The sequence below is a fragment of the Amblyomma mixtum genome, chromosome 3, assembly GCF_055824585.1.
Source record: "Amblyomma mixtum isolate Tamu chromosome 3, ASM5582458v1, whole genome shotgun sequence".
In the NCBI taxonomy this organism is placed as follows: domain Eukaryota; kingdom Metazoa; phylum Arthropoda; class Arachnida; order Ixodida; family Ixodidae; genus Amblyomma; species Amblyomma mixtum.
The window spans coordinates 399,241,001-399,256,296 of NC_143014.1; the positions used below are offsets into that span (position 1 = coordinate 399,241,001).

At 46.1% G+C, this 15,296-nt stretch overlaps 1 protein-coding gene across 1 annotated transcript; it reads right to left on the reverse strand.

Moving 5' to 3' along the window:
- Positions 1–262: 262 nt before the first annotated feature.
- Positions 263–14,868, reverse strand: LOC149357326 (uncharacterized). The gene is made up of 2 exons (XM_089576564.1): positions 14,734–14,868; positions 263–451 (listed from the first exon to the last, which is right to left on the reverse strand). Exons 1-2 carry the CDS (start codon positions 14,749–14,751, stop codon positions 263–265), a joined length of 207 nt encoding a protein of 68 aa, XP_089432690.1. The 5' UTR covers positions 14,752–14,868.
- Positions 14,869–15,296: the final 428 nt, after the last annotated feature.

The window sequence follows — 15,296 nt, forward strand, 5'->3', positions numbered from 1 at the left end:
GGAAGAGCTCGGACAGCAGCCTACGCCAATGTGGTTCCGGACTGAGAGCTCCAACCACCGCTACAACCTCCTAAACTATTTTATTAAAATATTTTCCCCACCTATCAGAATTGGCGTACCGGCGGGCACAGCTGCCGTATAGGAGGCAGAAAATACAGGAAATACAGGCAGAAAATAATATTTTATCTCGAGAAATTGTTGTTTTGCACCGAGGAGAAAGCTTCTTATAGTAGAACTGCTCTTTCGTTCAAGAGTACATCATTTAGTGGCCGCCGTAGCCGCCGCCGAAGTGTCCAAGAGGCAGGTGGCCATAACCCCTTTGGTCGTAACGCACGCTGAGGCCGACGCGCCCGTAGTAGTCCTTGTGCAGAGTCAGGTCAGGTCCGCCGCCTCCGAAGACACCGGCTGCCGCGATAGGCAGCAAAAATGCAGCCCACGCTGCCAGCACAAGCTGCGGGGAATAAAAAGTTACGCATTTGTTGAATACATTGTCTACGACTGGAGAAAACGCAAAAAATCACACTAAAAAGTGCACTGCCTTTCTTTCTTTTTTTTTTTTGGGGGGGGGGGGGGGGGTTCGGTACTGTAGGAGCACGCCGTCCTGTTGTGTTTTTCTGAGGTCTTCTCGCCAATGGCTAATGACGCCTATGAATTCTTGGAATGTTGCTTACTTCTAGTAGTACTACCTTTAAAAGCAGCGGCCTTTATATTAATATGAATTTTTACAGCATAAAAAGCTCAATAAATAGAATTGTATTGGGACTTCTCCGTCCACGCACTTTTTAAAAGCAACTAGGTGTGATAAAAGCGCCAGCAGAAATACTATGTCTTGCACATTGTTTTCTTTGTTACAGAAACGCGAGTGATTTGCCAGATTACTGAGAAAGAAAGTGTGAACGTGGCGTCCAATCCAGGGAAAAGAATGGTTTCTGCTCACTAAATATAGCTCTCATACTTGAGACCGGTCAGTTAGACTTCACGAAAAAATGCGAAATGGTGCCTGCGTGCACCTAAAGAAAGGCTTCTGGGTTCTTCGCGGTTGTTCCTGGTTTCATTCTTGGACCACTACGAAATAGGCTTCATTCTGTTACGGCTGAATAGCTAGAGCTAAGTGCTCAGCAAATGTAGCTTTCTACGAATTCTACTTCATCAATGCGTAATAGCCGCGCACATTATTTGTTCATCCAAAGTTAAAGCAATGCCATATGTGTGCCGTCTACAGAGGCTACTCTTAGATTGTAACCGGTATAGACAGGTTCACGCGGCGACTACCGACACTGATTTACCAGCTTGCATAGGCTGTTCGGGGAACCACAATAACAGGATTTTAAAGAATACATGTAAGCTTGAAGCCTTCGTCGCTTCCATCACGCCTTCACGCCAGACTTGTCAGGCTTAAGGTCTCTCATCTGGTCTTGGAGAGAAGTCGTTACATTCAATTGCCATAAGTTTATGGATTTTTACGTGCTAAAGCAAACCTGTGCGCTATGAGGAAGGCCATAATTAAGGGCTACGGATAACTTGGACTTCCTGGGAATCTGGGGCGTTTCTGCATTTATGATCAATTGAGGTACTGACTTTGAAATTACGACGACAGTTATGACGGCGACAGATGGTAAGGCTTCGAGGCTGACGCCATAAGTGCAGAACGTCAGACAAATCAATATAAAGCTTCAGGGAATTGCGATTAGCGCAATATTTTTGCAGCAACGCAGAGGCGCCGCTATATGTTCAAGTGAAATCTCAACGAAGCCCGCGACTCCAAGCGGAAAATAAAGGCAGACTAGTTGCGTGCGTCTCTGTTTTTGCCTACTCGCAGGATATTCTGGTACTCAATAAAGGTCACCTCATAAAAATAAATGCCAGCTTCGCTTCTCATTTTTGTCGGGTTCTCAATTACACCGTCCGAATGCTCTCTTATTCCGAAAATAGTGAATCCACAAAGCACACTCCCAATTGTATTTCCAGATAACCGCGGCGATACTTTTGCTTAGGATTGCAACGATACTGCTTGAGAGCAGCACATGAACGAGGTGCGGATAGCGCCTCAATGCGTTGGCCAGCATTTAGAGAAGAGGACATGCCCATATCTGGGCGAAGACAAGTGAATGTTCTCTTGATGAAAAGCTCCTCTTATGCTGAAAAAAACATTTGCTGCAAGGCTAGCTGCTCTGCCCCACTCCCACAAACCAGCACAGAAAAGCACGACGGAAAATTACAGGAGTAACGAGTGGAGAAAGGCGTTGAAATTGCACCTTTTATTTTCGAAGAACGAAGACCCCAGTTTTGTGCCATTTTCATTTTCAGAAGCAGGTAACCGGGACATCAGGCGAAAAAAAACGAGACGCTCTTATTTAGCGACAGAAACATCGAAGAAACCAGAGCAAAACCACAAGCCAAGAACAAGGAACGACTTCCGGGCATTTTCCCATTCGTCGTTCTGTATCTTGTCCGTTCAGTTTTACTGCTGTTGTTCTCAGGACTAATGTCTAGATACTGCTCAACACAGTCACTATTCCCTCGCGCCTCTTGTTCAAACATTGCTGTCAAGAATTATTGTTCCTGTGCTCACCAGGACTGGTCCGTGGTGTTTGAAGCAGAGTGCAGCGCGAGCTTACGAACATGGGTACTATGTGTGGTAAACACTGCGGTCCAAACGAAATGCTTTTCGTTGCCGTGCAGCTCGGCTTCAGCTCGCTTGCCCGATGGATGGATGGATGGATGGATAGGAGCGCCCCCTTTGAAACGGTGTGGTGGCAATTGCCACCATGCTCAGCTTTTCTTTCTTTATTATGTTTTTGTTTACTGTGTTGGCAATTCTCATTAAGATTCTCCATCACCTTTGCCTACGGTTTCCTACAATTCTAACCTTATGCCACATCTCTGCTTTTCAGCCACCAATCCTCCAATCGCTTTTTGCTGACTTCCACTGCCGATTTATTTACATGACCATTGTTATCTTTAAACCCTAGGGCCTCAGAAAGAGTGACTGTGCCTGCATCGACATCCGGATGGATACCATCACATTTGATTATGAGGTGTTCAATTGTTTCCACAGATCTACCACACACTGCACATGTGTCATCTTCTTCGTTAAATTTCTTTTTGTAGCTGCGCGTTCTAGGACACCCTGATCTAGCTTCAAAAAGTAGGGCACTGCCTCTTGAGTTATCATAGAAAAATTCTTTCCTGATCTGCCTTTTCCAGAATCGATATAGTTCTACACTATGTTTCTTTTCCATTGAATTCATCCAATTTTTAACTTCCGCGTTTTTAACCTGTCGTTTAATGCTCTTTCTTTCTCCGTCCTCATGACCGGCATACTTACTGGTTAGTTTTCTAGTTCTTTTCCGCCACTGTGAGTCAACGTTCTTTCTGTATAAATATTTAAATACCTTAGCTGCCCATCTGTTATCGTCCAGTTTCCTCAGGCGTTCTTCATATAGTATTTTACTCTTAGCTTCCCGTGCTTCGAACGATGCCCAGCCCATATCCCCTTGTACTGCCTCGTTTGTGGTTTTGCCGTGGGCACCTAGTGCTAATCTTCCTACAGCTCTCTGATTTACGTCTAATCTCGACTGAACTTCTGCCCTTAAGCACAGAACCGCATTGCCGAAAGTAAGTCCCGGCACCATTATTCCTTTCCAAATACCTCTTAGTACTTCATATTTGTTGTACCCCCATAACGCCCATGGAGGAAAGAAGGAAAAGAGGAGAGGCTGCTACGTCACATTTTTTGAAGCCGGAAGCGAGGGCTCCGCCATGACACTTGGCCATTTTCTCAGCCAATGGCATGCGAGCGCCGCGAAGATCACCGCGAGCGGCGCGAGCAGACGATTTCGCGCCGCGCCAGGCTGTCGGCAGCTGTCAGACACGGCGGAAAGTGAGACTTCTGCTCCCATTGACAACAAAGACGCTGCGATGCCCAGCTGCTGCGTTCCTGGATGTTGGTCGCGCACGCCAGGACAAGAACCGGGCGTCACTTTCCACACGTAAGTATACTGCATTTTGTTTTCGTATTTAATTGACTGCGTAATGAGTAAAATGCATGCTCGCAGAACATAACGCACGACACGGCGTGAACGTGGTATTCGTACCGCCCCGGCCTTATTGGTGGCTCTTTGTCCGAGTGCAGTGAATAATTGTTTTCAAACAGGTTTCCGAAAGATCCAGAGCGAAGGAGGCAGTGGACTGAGGCCGTTAGACCAGGCCAAAGCGACTGGGAACCAGCAAAATGGACCTGCGTATGTTCAAAACATTTTCTGCCCGAGCACTTCGATCAGATGTCGCCGCTCGTAGTTCGTATACGTGCGGATGCCGTCCCCCTTCAGGTGAGGAACCACCTCGATAGATTCTCAAGATATTGGAAAGAAATGCTCTTATTGAGAAGGTGTATAGCTTGACTGCATGTATGCTTTCAATATGACGTTGTAGGTGTTCGTGCAAGAAATAGAATGATTTGCGAATAAATGGCTTTAGCTAGACGTTATGATCGAGTAGCGCGGCTACAGTATTCCCGACCTGATAAAAAGTAATTGTGTCATTACTGCTAAACTGGCTGCGGTTTATATATGGCTCTGATGAAATTCTGCTTACTGTACATGATTATTTATTTATTAGCTTACGCACTCCCTCATTAGAAGAAAATAAAAAGAGATACTTGTCATCTATAGCATCGAGCACACCACAGTTTCTTTGGGGCATCATTTCCATTTGATATTATTACTTGTAGTGTGCAAATGTTTGCGCCTAGCAGTAATCTGTATGGCGGTGCATATTTTTGTTGTTATCTCGGTCATAGCGCCTGGGAAGTGTCACTGTTTTATAACTAGAGAGCACTGTGATTCCTTAAAACTATAGTTCGTTTACAAAGGAGATCATAAAGAAGTTTCATAAGGCATATAGAGCACCGTACGTATTTGCTCGCGTAATTTGCGCACGTTTTTTTTTAATTAGGGCTCCAAAAAGAGGGTGCGCGATTTACGCGCAAGCGAGTCATCCGAACAGGTCCTAAAAAAAAAGGTTGGCACCCCTCGCTGGCAAACAAAAAGGTTGACTCGTCCGCCCCGCCCCCGCGGGGTGGCATGACGGCACGTGCTTAGCTCAAAGCAATAAACGCGCAAAGATTCAATCGCGAAGTCAGCAGTGGGAGGAGATAACGGGCAATAAAACGGGGCCCTTGCGTGTGGCCCGGCTGACTAGCGGCAAACCGTATAGCAAACGGTACGGTAGTGTTTTGGATTTGGGGCGCGCGCAGCTGTTCGTCCGGGATAGCGACCGCCAGCGCGAGCAAGCCGGGTAAACGGCGCAGAGTTCGCACCCGCGTATACATGCTGGTGGTCTGGCTCAGCATAGTGCGCAAAATATGCGAGTATTTTTTTTTTAATCCGGTCAAATGTTTGAACTTTTTGGGGTGCACAATCTAAGTGCGGGCGCAAATTACACGAGTAAATACTGTAAATGTCTGAATTTGTCAAAATAAAATTCTATTCAAACGGCCGCTCACAATTTAGAGTACATTATAACCTGTCATACTGAGTATTGAAAAGAATAGCTTTGTAATGTGAATGCGTCATGTACACCACCGACTTAGGCTCATGCTTGATGACAGTCACTGTCAGTTTTTTCAAGAGTAATCAGGGCTTTGATTTAGCTTGATTGCTACTGAATCAACCAGAAATTACCTGCTTCCTAAAATCAGATTTTTCTCTTTTGTGGTAAATGAACGATACGCACATTTTCAAAAATAAGTCAGTTAAGTAACATCAGCAGTACATGTCCAGAGTGCAAATGCTAGTTCTTGTTCATGAATCTATATGCTGTAGATTCACAGATGGACATGTACTATTGGTCACTGATGTTCAAGAATAAGGGCTGCAGTTAGCAGTCTCCCAGAACTTTCTTTAGCGTGCCTGCACTACTGTCCTTTATGGTACAGGGTGACTGAAGTATCGTACTTTGTAAAAATATGGAGTGCATGTTTTTCATACTATAGAAGCCGGAATAATCAAGAGAGTAATTAGTGTACCATACTTACAATTTTAGTTCTAGATATTCAACACAACTGAAGGTGATTTTGGCCTTTCAAACTAGTAGTGTCAAAAGGGGGTGATCATCCCACTGCATGCAGCAACAGAGTAACCACTAGCATATAAGTTCTAGCATACAAGGGGATTCTTTACCATCCAACATTTTTAAGAGCAAAGATTTTGTGAAAGGACTAGAAAGCCATATGTTGCATACTTAACATATCCTGTTTTCCTTCCAGAAGAGTTATTTGTGATGCATTTTGCATTCATATCATACATGAGGTGTGTTGTTGCCATTTATTACCCAATGTTAGTTTTATCATATAGTTGTTCTTTTAAGAAATGTGTTGGTTCCCATGGGTTCTTCCTCGCATTGCATATGTTCTTCTTTTGTATGCTACATTTGTATGCCCATCCTGCTTGGGCCAAAACATTGGCCTGCAGTATATGTAAATAAATAAAAAATATAAGTTTTGCAACCTGCAACAAATTCATGTTCTTAAATGATGAAAACACTTTTCCACATGCACTTGGTACATATGCATACAGAGGAAAACCTTATCATTCTACAAGCCGCAATTTGTACACTATATTAATCATTCTTTAGCTGTCATCATGCCTTAGTTGTGCACAGCTCAAATGCCCGTCTTATGTGCAGACTATGTTGGTTGGCTCGTGGTTTTGACAAGTATAAAACAGCATGTGCACACAAGTACCACATAGCACACAACAAACAGAACAGAAAACTATGCTATTTCTATACTGTTCCAGGCTAGGCAGATAAGAGTCTAATACAACAATGCAACAATAGAAATAGTGTCAGCAGGGTACTCTCTTTCTTTGCATATATTACAGAAAGGAATACATGAAGCAGAAGGGAGGGAAATGATTCACTTTTTCCACCAGCTGGGACAACTGTTACCAATTTTTCAAGTCACTTCCACACAGTGCTCCAATTACTTTGCATTTACATTGCTTAAATTTTATCAACTTTGCGATGCCGAAACAACTACCGAGAAATGAAAGCTTTCACACAATTGGGAAAGAATGGTCCACAAATATTTTTCTGTCTCAAAGCCCTCATTTACTGCCTTCCTATGTTTTTACTCTCTCTGATCGAATAGTTCATGGTTGCAAAGTGATGTGATTCAGTTGTGCATTTCTTCTTCTTTCTAGTATATTTGTTGAATCCTTTTTATGTGTGTTCTTCTTCCATACACGAGTGTTATCACTTTTGTTAAAAGATTTTGCTTGCTTCACGTAGCAAGCTATGTTTTGTAATATGTGTTGTGCTGTATCAAACCTTTTTAAGGCTCATAATTTGATTTTGCAATAAACTACAAATTTTGGACTTCACTAATGCGTTTAATCAGCTGAATGCAAGAAACTGCAACTCGGCGAGGTGGTCGCAGGTCGACTCGGCATCTCGGTAAACGGTAAGTTGCGAGGTACAGTCTTTATAAAAAGTTTAGAGCCCAGGGGGTTCACTTCCAAACTTTATAATGGGACTCCAGGAGCATTCATGTATCTACCTATTGCAGGAGGCAGTAGCAGAAATCTTCTTATGTCCAGGAAATTTGGAGCGCTAGATATCCATTAAGAACGACAGAGTGTGGCTAAAAAGAAAACCCTCCTGGGCTCCAAACTTTTGACAAAGGCTGTACACTCAATCTTACAATGGCATGGCCTTACACTTCACCACCCTTAAGCGCAAATGTTTTAAACCTAACACTGCGCATCCTAAACCCGGCTATGTGTCCTTACGCTCGCACAACAGCACTCGATCGAGACAGCCGCGCGGATCGGTCGATCCACAGGGTCCATATCGGAGAAAACTTGCACGCAGTTGACATATCGCTCGCACAGCGTACAGTAAACAGATATGGTACGCTTCAGACTGCTTCGCGTATCGCTTTGCTGACGGATACCATTGGATGCGGCGCGGCTTTCTTGGCACTGCACGCTTCGGTGAGCACGGCGCGGCCCACGCATATCGATCGCCAACAATTGTGACCGTCATGCATAGGGGAATGTAGACGCAATGGGTATACTTACAAGGACACGGTCTGGACGAGTTTGTATTTATTCGTGGTTAAAACAGCGCGGGAAAAATACACAAAAATGAAGGAACACGCAGAACACGTATACATACCCAAAACAAGCGCCGACTTCCAAATGGCTTTTTCTTCCCTCGCTGCTGTAACCATATAAACCAGCGTGTCACCGTCGTCTATCGCTTTATGAGCCGTCGGCACTGTCAATTTCTCCTTGGAACAAGACTAGCAGCGTTGAGGGACGCAACCGCACAAAACGCGAAGCCGAAAAAGAATAGCGAAGCTGCAGCGCCAAGCCTTTTCAGAGAAAGCTGTCGCGGGCTTCCAAAACAACCGCTTTCGTCAAGACGGCATCCTGAATGAACTAAGCGCACATCAATGAAGACCGGCACCGACTACAGGCCTCTGGAACTTTGTGCCTCCCGCGGACCACAACGATTGAATAAAAATGCGAATTTCCAACTCTACTCGACCGGCTCTGCCGACATGGGTGATGCGTGAAGCAGACGACGCCGCTGCGCCCAACGCTGCTATTGGCTGCGCCGCTGGCCAAGGAATCCCAGTAGGCCTTGCGAAACCACGTGACTTCCTCCACGTTTTTTTGTAACGCGGCTCGGATAGCGAGGGCCTCTCCTATGGTTTCCTTCCTCCATGATAATGCCCTATGTTTCATTATCCCGGCGTCTCTTCGTCCTTTTGCCCTAAGAGCCTGTCCCGGCAACGGAATGCTAGCGCCGCCTGGCAGCGAGACCGAGAAACGCATGGATGTGGCGCGAATTTAAACGCAACAAGTGAACCTAACCTAATAACAATGCAGCTGCAAGCATGCGGACCTGGTTTTGAACTCGCTGCTTGTTTATCTCCATTAATGCGGGCCTCTTTGGTACCCTTGCAGGTGGCCGCATACAGCTTGTACATTGAATCAAAAAGTTACGCCATGGGAAACTGAATTCCAGGCTAAAAGAAAAATGTTGTATAGCAAGGATAACTTTTGAAAGTAACGGAATTATCAAATTTAAAAAAAAAAATCTAAAATCATCGTCTGGAGTAGACGAAGTGGGACTGCTGTGAAAGAAGCTAGAGATTATGCCAGCGTCATTCCTTCCACCTTTTTACGGGAGCTTGTTTTATCTCAACTGGGGCCGCTAGATTTGGGACGGGCAAGCAGATTTGAGCGCCCCAGCACGCCTGGATGATGCAAGGCGCAAGAGTGGACAGTACGAACGAAGGACTAACTCGGACAAGGCGCTTCGTTCGTCCTGACCACTCTTGCGCCTTGTATCATCGAGTCATGCACCAACTCGCACAACAGTCATTCTTCCCCGAGCAAGGCTCTTAATCATCACGTCATAATTACTGACTCATAGTATTATGAGCGTGGGCTCTTACCTATGCAGCGCGTGTTTTCTTATACCATGCATTTTTCTAACCTCCTCAGACACCACGTACATTGTAAGACACATTTGTTTTTGTCTTCTATGGGAGTTAAAAAAAAAATGTGCGACGGCGGCGGCGACTCGGCGGTTACGAGGCTCGGCTGCTGACCCGGAGGACGCGGGTTCGATCGCGGCCGCGGTGGTCGCATTTCGATGGAGGCAAAATTCTGACATCAGACATAACTTCACCAGCGAAAGAACGAGACACGAGGAGAAGAAGAACACAGGTCTCGTTCTTTCGCTGGTGAAGTTATGTCTGATGTACACCAACTAGCCCACATGGGTACCTTGTTACAGGCAAAATTCTAGAGGCCCGTGTACGGTGCGATGCCAGTGCACGTTAAAGAACCCAGGTGGTCGAAATTTCCGGAGCACTACGGCGTTTTTAATAGCGCGAGTCGCTTTGGGACGTTAAACCACCACAAGCCATAAAAAAAAATGCGCCATTTCTGCAGAAATATTATTCTTATTTCTTTTACTCGCCCGTCCCAATTTCATTTGGAAGACAGAGCGTACTCACTGTGCTCCCTGCAGTCAATTTCAAGAACTGTGTTGAGTTGCCTAAATCATCAAGACTGTTTTCGGCATGTTTGAGCCAGCATTTCAATAGGTTTGTGTAAATTAGATTCCTGCTGCCTGAGGCAAATAGCACCCAAGTTCCTAGTACTTTGCCTTGAGATTATTCATATTTTTGATATAAATCCGCCTTCTGTCGTGTTCCTATTTACTAAATGCATGTCTAGCGGTCTGAGCATCGGCCTCGCATGCAGGGGATGCGGGGCTCGATCGCCACTGCCGCCGGGCACCCACCGGTTTTCGAGTGGGTACATGACTGGTACTCGGCGTCTCACGGGTGAAGTGCTTAGGAAAAGCGTTCTTGGCCTGCCCTTCCTTTGACGGATCGTTGATGCGCCGAAGCTTATATCTTCCATGATCAGTAAATGCCGACTGCAGTTTTTTTTTTACTACGGGCCAGAGACCGGTAATTAAGAGCATGGAGAAAACTCATAAAGGAAGAACTGTTTCACCTACAGCTGGAAATGTGTAGAATCGTAGGAGCATCCAGACTAGTGAAATATATTTCGATTAATGTTGAAAAGCAGCAGTTTTGCGCGGGTGTGGTGAGATTAATTAAAATAAAAATTGTTAAACAAAATTCAGGCAGAATTTTTGAGGTATTCTTCTTTGAATGATAAGAGGGTGAGGCAAAAAGCACAGAACAAAAATCGGCGCGGTCACCTGCATCATGTGCTTGCCGGAACGTGTTTGAGTCTTCTGCAATTTTGGATCTTAGTAGCCCCAAGGAACAACGAAGCGTTTAATTCACCGAGCTTCAACTTGTACCGCTACTGACAACGCCTGTCTTGTGCACGAGTAAATTCCGTAGCCCTGGTTTTAGAGCCTGGGGCGCCCTTTCGGGCTTTCACAAAGTTGCATACTCATTGGATATGTTTACCGCCGGTGATTTCTACTGGCTAATTTACAGCATTTGCTGCAGCGGCGAGTAAGGGGAGTGGCTTAACAAAGAGAAAACTACGCAACGACACCACAACACTGTGAAGATAAATGCACAAAACAATGTGACTGCACACAAGGCATACAAAAGTTGAAAATATGATTCGCCCCGCCGCGGTGGCTCAGTGGTTACGGTGCTCGGCTGCTGACCCGAAAGACGCGGGTTCGAACCCGGCTGCGGCGGCTGAATTTCGATGAAGGCGAAATTCTAGAGGCCCGTGTGCTGTGCGATGTCAGTGCACGTTAAAGAACCCCAGGTGGTCGAAATTTCCGGAGCCCTTCACTACGGCGTCTCTCATAGCCTCAGTCGCTTTGGGACGTTAAACCCCAACAAATCAAATCAAAAATATGATTCACAAAGAGTGTACTGCCCTGCAGCGTAAAAAGAAGGTTAGTTGTCGTGGTCAGGACTGGTCAGTAAGCGAAAGAGTATATTCTGGGGTGCGCCTGGTGATAGTGACATTGTTGTGTCAGAATCGGCAAGTGTTTATTACAGGACTATCAGTGGTGAACACCGCGATACGAACAAGTTGTTGCACCTATCACACACAGGATATTCTTGAGTCTTCCAGTCAACAACCCAGTCAAGTCGGGCGTACCGTGTTCCTCTTTATTCGAACACGACATTTACGTTATCAATCTATTAATTTCTTGTCGTATTATCTGCAGCAGCCGCACTCCTTATCTCATCGAGATGTGTTAAACAAAACGGCCAGTTATGTGGAACCTTACTACTGCCATGACGTTAAGTATTTTTCGGTTGGTACCAAATTAATCGCGGTGAATTTAAGAACACAACCTTTTACATTTGTTCTAGTCCATCAATTTGATCTAATGAAAACCAAGTCCGCTGCAACCTTTTGCTGTCAACATTGAGGACGCTGAGTTTTCAGAGGAATTTAAGGGTTACGTAAGGATATACGGGACGCCTCTGACTGCTGACTTGAACGCTGCTTTGGAAAATCTTTACGCTGTGCCGACATGCCGCAAACCTGATCGTCGAAAGTGATTTCTCCCTAGGATGTAACGTTTCAGAGGGCGTGTCGTATAGACTCCTCTTGCTTTTATTGTTCGTTGTGTTCGGATTTTTCGGCTTGATGGAAACTCCGGCGGTAGCAGAGTTTTGTTAACCTCTCGTACTCGTGCGGTGGCAAAATGAGCTTATTTTTCCGTGATGAGCCAAAGATCGGCGCGCTAGGCAGTTACTTAGCTGCAGGTTACCCTGGCGGCTCTTTAAACGGATTGCCGCATGAAGTAGTCCACGGCACTTGAAGACAAAGCGATATGGTAGGGTTCGCTGCTACTTCTTCTGTTTAGTTTGTAATCAAAGCGTACAAGGTGCTCACATTCAAATGAAAATTGTCGCGCCCAAATGAAGGCCTGAGTATTTGTTACTGCAGAGTTGTTTATTGTAGAGTAATGTCGGTAGAACAAAAGTGTACCTCGAAAGTTACAAATACCTTAAAGCGACAGAGAGCACATACAAGAAAGGGCATTTTTTTACTCAATGAGGGCGATGAAGTGTAGGCAGTCTTTGCAAAATGAGGACAAAGGTGAGCGAGGGGGAAGATTTTAAAGCTCACAGAAAGAAAAAAAAAACAAAAATGAGGTCCTCTGCCCCCCTCTGTTCGTCAGAGGAGGGCATGGCTCACTAACTCTCTTGATTAGAAGGTGCTGGCATTTAGCGGGGTGCCTGAGTGTTTCCGGAAGAGGTGCGACTCTGTCCTCGTCCTTTCATACTCCTCGTTCTACTCCTGCTACAGGATAGCAAGCAGGCTTCGCGAACTGCTTGCAATTGCGACCCACCAGTTTACTGAGGTCTACAATCAGAAGGAAAAACTGAAAACCCTCAACAAACACAGCGAGAAGGGTCAGTAAACCACTAAGAACTGAAAAAGGCAGAAGGAGGGTCTTCTAATGTAGATATTTACTCCAGTGACCCATCTTACGCCAAGTATAAATAGTAGCATGAATTTGGAAATGTTGGCACGTTGATGACAGAGATACAGGCACGCAGCGCTCAGTTGGTGAGTCAAATGTTTTACAGCTTTAAACAGTTTCGCCAAGTGGCAGTAACCACACCAAACCATATAGAATGTGTCTTCAAAAACAACACCTCTCACCCCTTACACTTAATCAAACAAGTTCTCGTAGATGCAGTTTCACGCACGCATAGTCAAGCGAGCCAATTTTGGACCACATAGTTCTTGAAAACGCAGCTCTTTTCAGTTGTCATCAGGGTGGCGCGAATAATATTTGTGAGACTGAATCGTAGTCCCTGCCGGCCTGCGCTGGCACCAGCAATACGCGCACGGATACTATAGCGCAAAGCGGTAGACCCTGTGAGCCTGGTCAGCGGTGAAATACTGATGTGATGGTGAAGCTAGAACCGCAGAATGTAGCCGCGCTAAACTATTGCCGACCTAGTGTCACATTGAAAACTTGGCAGCTGCCGTAACTCCTGTGAAAAACTTCGAACCCATCTGTTGTTGAACGCCCAGAGGAATGCAGCGTTTCTGCAGCAACGGTCTAGAATTTGCTGCTGAGAATTGCAGTCCGTCGCTATTAGAATCCATAGCAGTCACTGTTGCCTGCTAACTCTTTTACGCACTACACCAACGCTGACGCGGGAGTGTCTTTTCTTCAAGGAGCGCTGAGTCTATGTGCTGCATTGAATGCGCATGCGCATGCAGGCTTCCATTTCATGGTCAGGTTGAGTTCCTAAATTCCTTCACGACATTGCCAGCCGAGGATGGACAAGAAGGAGCTTTCACTTTCCACCCTCATACAAAGGTCATATGTTTCTTGATATGTTTCATGCATAAAAGCGACTGAAATTTTCATAAACAGTACTCAGCGAGTACTCTATTCGCCCTTTCGTATTACGAGGTGCATGTTCACCCTTTCCCTGCCCTTTCCCTTCTTCGGTATTTCTGTGGCTGCTGCTTTAGCGGTCTCGCGTCTGTCGTTGCCGCTAGAAGACAAAGTAGCACACCTCTTAACCAAGCGTTCAGCTGCAACGGAGCTAGACGGCACTTGCACGCGCAACCCCACCACGTGTTGCACAGCACACATTCATCGCTGTTTTCGCGCAGTACTGTTGAGAGCCGACAAATACGCTGCGCACTGGTATTAACAGCTGCTTCTTAAAAGTGCATATGAGAAATCGAATTGGAATCGAAAGCCGGGTGAGTTAACGTAAGTTCACACTTTATGGCAGCGCGAAGTGCACGCACACGAAGGATACAGCGTGCGCACAGGACAAAGCGCAAGTATGTCCAGTGTGCAAGTGCGTCTTTCGTATCCCTGTATTTAGCGGTTTCAAAAAGAAGAACCGAATTGTGATCGCTTTTGGTACCACATGTCTACGCGGCTGAAAGCAAGGCCACTAGTTTGCAATAGCCTCCCTCATAGCCAGAGTCGTTTTGAGATGTTAAACACCATAAAACGAAACTAGTTTGACGGTTGCCATCTATTAAAGGAGGGAAGCAGAGGTGAAAAGTTGGCTGCGAAAACTTACGGGGAAACGAGAACCAAATAACCAGGGAACGAACCGACGAACTTTTAGAGAGGCGAACCCAGGGCGCCAGTCTTTGAGCGTATTGCTCCCCGTGCACACGTACATCAAACGCGTCCTTGGCGTTGGACAATACAGCATGCAGAAGAAGCAGCAGGTGCTGCGGTAAAGGGCTTCCTTACCCAGGTGGTGTACTTCATCGCCAGCTTGAGTGTTCCTGAAGAGTGCTCTTCGTGGCGCTCGCTGCTTTTTGTGCGGCTGTTTCCGCGGCGAGGGGGACCTGGCGCACGTGGTCTGGCCAGCCGCGTTCAGCAGAGCGTAGCTGTTCCGGCATCAACGAGATGTGGGCTCCGAGAAGGCGGAACGGCTGGCGGACTTGGGTGGCGCGCCTTCGCGGTGTCTGTCGGCCACGTGCACTCAGCGGCCTGGCGGACATTATGCGCACTAATTATCCTGCCGCGATTAGTGGGGCGCGCATTGCGTTCCCGTTGCTCAAGTGGCACTTTCCTCGAAGGAAACGGAAATCCTCGGGTCACAACTTGGCGCGCCATGCGGTTGCTCATTTTTGTTTGGAACTGTGGGCAGGTGGTTAGCAAAGTTACTGCCCTCTCGCGAGAGGTACCTCAGGCGTGCCTTCTCTACCGACGCATGCTGCTATGAAGGCAACCACGCTTGCAATGTAAACAAACGACGCACAAAAGGTAGAGAAAAACTTGAAAAGGGTAGAGTAAAGCTGAAAAAAAAA